The sequence below is a fragment of the Scleropages formosus genome, chromosome 23 (genome assembly GCF_900964775.1).
Source record: "Scleropages formosus chromosome 23, fSclFor1.1, whole genome shotgun sequence".
Taxonomy (NCBI): Eukaryota; Metazoa; Chordata; class Actinopteri; order Osteoglossiformes; family Osteoglossidae; genus Scleropages; species Scleropages formosus.
This window is the reverse complement of record NC_041828.1, coordinates 9,116,217-9,123,154: the sequence shown is the minus strand read 5'-3', so window position 1 is coordinate 9,123,154 and position 6,938 is coordinate 9,116,217. Positions and strand designations below refer to the sequence as shown.

Sequence of the window (6,938 nt, the reverse complement as noted above, 5' to 3'; positions counted from 1 at the left end):
CAGGATTAACATCGCACTAAAGAAAGGTCTTTCCTTCTACATGAGCTCTTCGAGAGTGTAATATTTACCAAGTATTATTTAGGTTACAGATTGCAAAATGCACTTACGTAACAGCATGTCTTTTCCATTGCTGTATCTGCTGTGTGATGACTAGAGTTCAGGTAATTCTAGTCTTTCAGGAATGTTTCCCTGTGCTTGAAAGTGTTATATGGGTCCATTGTGTTGTTCTGCCTATGAGCGCTATCAAGTTTCCATCTGTGTGTTATTACCACCTTTTCAGTTGGTGTATTTTTAACTCTCATCAGATGCAGGCATGAGCTGAAAATTGCCCCTGAGCTGATAGATGATATGAACAAGAGCCTATGTATTCAGGGATGGTCAAGGGTAAACCATGTGACTTCACTCATGTCTTTAGTAACAATTTTCATAAATTTTTATAAACGTAATAGTGCCCGGAAGTGTGAATAATTTCATCATTTGCATATTGAAGTGTGGTGTGTGTGTGTGTGTGTATATATATATACAATAATGCAAATATCCAGTACAGTGCTAATCTGAGTGCGTGAGGGTGTAATTGAGTAAACCGGAAGAGTAGGATGGTATTTAGCTCTCTGTGATGAAAATGAGCCCAGGATCAAATGATGATGTCCCTGGATAAACTCGTGTTGACAAACAGCGGTAAAAATGACATTGCTGTGACTGTCATGTATTTTGCACTTCTCTGTTCAAGGTGGCTTTCAATCCAGTTTCCCGTACACAAAATACCGTTTTTTTTTTTTTTTTTTTATAGACTGTCCTATATACTAAACCACCTACAGTCTTTTACCCACTTATACAACCAAGCTATGTAACGCATATTCACACACTACGGGCGATTTAGAGTCACCGGTACATCTGGAAGAACACATCTTTGGACGGTGGCAGGAAACCTACGTGAACATGGGGAGAATATGCAAACTCCACACGAAATAAGCCGGGTCAAAAGTCACAGCCCAGGTGCTGGGAGGCACCTGCTCACCTGCTGTGCCATCATGCCATGGTTGCAGTCAGATGCTCTTGAGGGTTTCTTGTGACCTTTGTATGGAACAGTTGCAGCATTATTTTCATGTGTTTGCCAGCTACAAACAGGCAGTGCTTGTACACAACTGCCTGAATGACTGACTGAGTTCCTCTCCCCTTAAACTCAGATTTCACTTATTATTTATTCACACATTCCACTCAATAATTCATATGCCCAGAATTCCTACATGGAAGGACACTTGTTTAAAAAGGTCATGTTAGATGATTATATATTGTGCTCTTATTAGCAATATTAATGACTCCTGGATTTAAATAATGGATGGAACTGCAGATTGAAGTACATGGATTATTGTTTGCACAAAATGTAACTTCAACATGGCATAACATTCAGTACGGTGGTGTAACGTAGTCTCTGCTATGTCCCATTTAAATCAAAAGGTGTCAAGGTGAAGGTGACCTTACGTGGACATGCACAGCGTAGGAAGTATCCTCCTTAAATGCAGATGTAAAAAATTTATGTGCCCTTAACTTCTCTTTGCTCGTTTCCCCTGGGGGGTTTCCTTCTGCTTTTGATGGGTTCTCTTGGCTGTCATAGGTATAGCATACATGATTGCAGAATACTGCTTTAGTTCTGCATTACCATGGTTACGGTGCTTAGTCTGTGTCGCCATGGTTACTATCGGCACTCGGTCTTTGGGCCCAGCGGCGATGCCAGCAGTACGCGAATGACGGCTGTCTCTGCCATCGTGATGCTGATGGGAAGCGTCATGTTCTCCAGGCCCGCCAAGGGTGAATCTTCCATGCTCTGTCCCTTCCTGGCTTTTTATGTGCTCTCTTAGACAAACTTTTTTAATATGCATCTATGTACATACGCACGCAGTGCTTAAGCATCTTCACATGTGCATGAATTGTAACGTGTTCGTATCTTCAACAATTGTGCTGTCTTTCGTATGTCAAACCTTCCACTGCCCCATGAGGATCAGTTCGCTCAACCGTTGAGAGCCATAAACGCCAGAAGCTGTCGCTGTCTCCCCAGCAAACCCAGTGGGTCGGACCGGTCGCCAACTCGCTCTCCGCTCTTGCGCCCCCTGCTGGCCGATGGTTTGGTTTATTCTTCACCTCCAGTCCAGAACTGTCCGCTCACGCGTTTATATTTACATTTATTCATTTAGATTTTTCTCCAAAGCGACTTAAAGTGTTAAGATATTTACAATTATTTATCCATTTATATAGCTACGCAATGTTACTTTGTTCAAGGGCACCACTACAGCCGTAAGGGGGACTCGAACCTGCGACCTTTGGGTCCAAAAGCAGTAGGATTAATCACTACGCTACTAGTTGCCTCAGGTATTACTTTGAGTATTCATTTTGCATTGTAATTTCATTCACAAACGCGTTCTGTTTCTGCTTACTTTTTTAAAGCAATGGTTATGAATAATCTGCAAAGGTGTAATAATCTGTTTCGTGACGTATTTCTCAGAAAAACATCGCAAAGTGTTTTTTTTTTTTTTTATACAAACACCGAGGCCATATAATGTATCTGTGGAGAAAAAGAGTGCCACTCGACTCGAGTGATTTCAGAACAACGTCGCAGTCGCGTGCTTCACATTGTTAGCGGCAGGTGGCGCGCGTGCGTTTTCTGCGCTCGCGGGCGACCTCCGCGTCCCATTCGCGACAACGTTGTTCAATTTACGACCTTTTCGCTCGTTTTACGGCCACGACTTCCGGCGCAGCTTCCGTTTTCGCAGCCCGGGACTCGGCGTGGAACCGAAACGGACAAGTACAACATATCGGTGTAGCGCAATGGCTAAACTGAGCAAGGAAACCAAACAGCGGCTACAGCAGGTTTTCCAGTGCGGCCAGTTCATTATCCGATGGGGTTTTATCCCCACCGTTCTCTATTTAGGTCAGTATCATCAAGTCCCGCTCGTTCGGACTGGGAGCAATAGCTAAGCTAGCTGGTCCAGTGTTAGCCTGCTAGCTTCGAGAACGGCTATATTATAGTCACTGAATCACATTCCGTTGCTTTTCTCTTCTGAGTTATTAGCTGACTAACGTGTCTTTTTGTCGCAAGTTTAGATTTCAGTGGCATTATTTACTTACAATGTTACGTTTCTGTATCAAATACGCCGGATTTGTTATATTATTATTATTTATTACTTTAGCCTGTGTTTGCGCGCTGTTAAACTTACCATTCCGAAAATAGTAGTTGGTACATTAATAGGTTGTTATTTACACTAGCAGCTCGCACGATCGTGTGATTGTTGTGTCAGTATGTGTTGTGTCTCGGAAGTGCGGTTTCCAACCAGTAGGGGGCAGTGCAGAGGGAGAGGGAGGGGCTGGTGACCTGTCCTCTGTCGCTCTGGGTGAAGCAGCAGGGCCCCAAGTTAGGTGGTGGGTGAATCATGTGTGCTGGGGTTGACCTCCCCACTACTGGCCTCTGTTCACCTGTTTCTAACAACCTTTGTCATGTTCTTATTGATCACTGAAATTCACAAACACCAGACACAAGCTCTAAACACTGTGAAAGCAAGCTGAATTAGCCCACATTTTTATCCTATCCGGGTGCATTTTACTGCTGTTTATCAGCTGAGTGTGGTTGCTCCTCAGCACACTGAAATTTTACAAGATGGAACTGTGAACAAAGTACAGCTCAAAGGCATGAACTAGGCAAAATGTTTGGATCCTTGGAAAATTCAGAGCTTGAGTGTGTGTGACACGAGAAGCCAGTGTGCTGACCCTCAATCAGTGCAAAACAATAGTGGTTAGAGCTGTTCCCTTTGGACTCAAACGTTGCAGGTTTGATCCCCACCTCTGGCTATCGTACCCTTGAGCAAGGTATTTACCTTGAATTGCTCCAGTAAAAATTATCCAGCTGTATAAATGAGTAAATAAGTACCTTAACATTGTAAGTTGCTCTGGAGCAAAGTATTTGTCTCTCAGTGGCTATTTTGTGATTCAGTGGTGGTGTAGGATACATTATCGTATTAGGTGTCAGTTAATGAGAGGTTATTAATTGTAGTAAATTAATAGAAAAGGGCTGTTTTCTTTCCTCTAAGGTGATTAGAGTTAAACTCCACACACACGCATGCACACACGAACCGGAGCTGAACCTAGCAACACAGGGCACAAGGGGACACACCCCGGATATGACACCAGTCTGCTGCAAGGCACCCCAAGCAGGGCTTGAACCCCAGACCCGCCAGAGAGCAGGACACGGCCAAACTCGCTGCGCCTCCCATTAAATTGTAGAATGATTAAATCATTAATATGAAAATATTAAATGACTTCTTAAAAACTAATACATTTCAAAATTAAACTATTGCAACTTTTCAATAATGTTTCAGTGAAAAATGAAAATTGATGAAGTTTATTAGTCCAGGACAATATTCTTCCAAATCAGACTCTTAAGTATATTTTTTACTTAAGACAGTAAAAACAACCTGTTTTTTCGACTACCATTAGAAGCAGTGGTATTGCAGGGTTAGGTGCCTCCAGTGAAACAAAATCTCTTTGATATGCCTTGTTCACTTAAACATTGGTTTTCTGGCATGGAATTTAATCTTTTTATGGCAGTAAAGGTTTATTTATGGAGGGAAATTGTTACCTCAGGACTTTTTTTTTGTGCTGTTTTTGCATCAATGCAATTTTTTTTTTTTTTTTTTTTTTTTTTTTTTTTTTTTTAAAGTATGCAATGATCCAAAGTGGTGGTTGCAGAGCAAAAGAGGAAAAATACCCTTTGTTTCAGTCCAGACAAAGTAGTGGTTTCTCGAAGGCAGAAGTGTCTTTGGAAAGTGCACGTTTAGTTCAAGCCTGCATAATCAGTGTCTAAATTCAGTCAGCTTATTACTTGAGATAATTTCACAGAAATGTGAATACGTAGTATCGGTAAGAATTTTTAACTGCAAATTTCGTAGATGTTCTGTAGCAAGGTGTACTGTTAGGTTTAACCTAAAGGTTCGTTCATAGGTACCACTCCTCCCTATCTAATATCCCACTGTTGATCTGAGGCCAAGTGGTCATCATGTTTTTATTTATTCTTTTTGTATTATACAGGGTTCAAACGAGGAGCAGATCCAGGAATGCCAGAGCCCACAGTTCTGAGGTACAGCCTGGACACTGTACCATTTTCTCCACAGACCCAAAGGGTGCAGGGGGCATGGTGCCAAATTCTCTGATCTCGCTCACTGCAGTTTCTTTTCAAATCCTGAGCGTGAGCTACATATCTGAAACTGCATGAGTTTCAGGGAAGTTCCCTTGTAAATAAAAAATCAGAGTTTATGTTTAGACATATTTCTTTAAAGTGTATCTGTTCTTATCAAGTTAACTTTGAACCAGTTATTCAAAGCATTTACATTCTCACGCAAAAAATGTAAATGAAATAAAAGAAAAGGTAAAACCTGAGCTGGCAGTGTGGTGTAAACTGAAAGTGATACACTAACTCATTGTAGGAAGACTCATAGAGAACAGTGCTAAGGCATACCAGTGAGTGTATGTGTGAGCGTGCGTGAGTGTGATTGCCCACAGAAATGTGTACAGGGCACAGCTTTTTTGTCCGCTTTTTGATCTGCGCAGAATACTGTAGAGGTGGGGACACTTGTGACAAGTGTGAACTCCACAGTGAGTGAGCACCAGGGCCCACGTAGACACGTGTCTCTCGGGATCAACGGTTGCTTAAAAATGCACTGTAACCTCCTGTACTTGTCAGTGCTTACAGTCTGATCCTGCATTTAACCAGAGGTAAATTTATAAGGCACTCTCTTCAACAGTGTAACCTGGGTAGATAAATAATAGCTCAGAATAAACCTAGATAGCAGTTTACTAATACACTGTTCAGAACAAAGCCATATGGCACCTGAGGAAAAGAAAAATTTAAAAAAAAAAGAAAACTCCAAGGAACTGGGGGAAAAAATAAATATCTGAGGTCCAAGTACCAACAGCTACAGGAATATTTCAGTGTAGCTATGGTTTCCCGGAACTCTGAGGGCAGTAGGCTGTACTGGACACTGCATGATCCATCGCAGCAGATCTTATCTCCTGCTCTTAGTGATTCACGCTGTGTCCTGGTTTCATTGAAAACGGTTTGTATTTTGTTAACCTTTCTTGACCTGTTGAATGATGGGATGACAGGATTCAAATGTCACACCGAAAAGTTTCAGACCTTCCTCTTAATCATAGTGGGGTTTTTTTTGGCTGTAAAATAACTCATTAAAACAGCAGTTGCTTATTTTCAGACATTGATTAATAACATAATTTAGGTATCATACATTTAGTTTAGAACAATTGCTGAGTTTCACAAATTATTGAAGGACAAGAATTTGTGGAGCCCTGACTGGGGACAGCAGGTCCGTCATGCGCTGTTCTGTCACTCAATGTGACCAGAAACTCACTGCGTCTCACAGTGACTTTTATGAGGTGTTTCAATAGCATTTATAGCGCTTACAGTAGATGTAGTATTTCTTAATCATTTGCAAATGTTCTTGCGGGCTGTATTAAGTGAGCTGGCGGCCTGCGTATTGGAAAGTGTCTGCTAAATAACACACCGTAGTTTAGTGTAAGTGTTATGATAAGATGCTGTATGTTTACAGTGTGAAAATGTCTGATTTTGTTTCCCCAGCCTGCTTTGGGGGTGAAGAGCCTTCCTGAATTTAGATGCACCATAGAATGTGTCGTGTTTCAGCCAGCGCGTCGGATGAGCAACGTTACACCGTACTCCCTCGCTCCTTTGTGATACGCAAAGAAGACAGAAAACAGTTTCAAGGAATTTAATTTGTTCACTGAAGTCCAGAAAACCTGTGCAGATTCTGAACAAAGTCTCCTTTTGCCTTTTCAAACATTTAAATATGTAAAGAGCTGTCTTTGTTGTCGTGTGGATTATGCAATTCTTGTTGTCTCAATAAATTATCTTTAATAATGTG

General features: G+C 41.5%; 1 protein-coding gene across 1 annotated transcript; it reads left to right on the top strand.

The window, feature by feature from the left end:
- Positions 1 to 2,735: 2,735 nt before the first annotated feature.
- On the top strand, positions 2,736 to 6,938 carry tomm7 (translocase of outer mitochondrial membrane 7 homolog (yeast)). The gene is made up of 3 exons (XM_018750327.2): positions 2,736 to 2,926; positions 5,077 to 5,125; positions 6,638 to 6,938. The coding sequence occupies exons 1-3, from the start codon at positions 2,824 to 2,826 to the stop codon at positions 6,651 to 6,653; spliced, it is 168 nt and encodes a 55-aa protein (XP_018605843.1). The 5' UTR covers positions 2,736 to 2,823; the 3' UTR covers positions 6,654 to 6,938.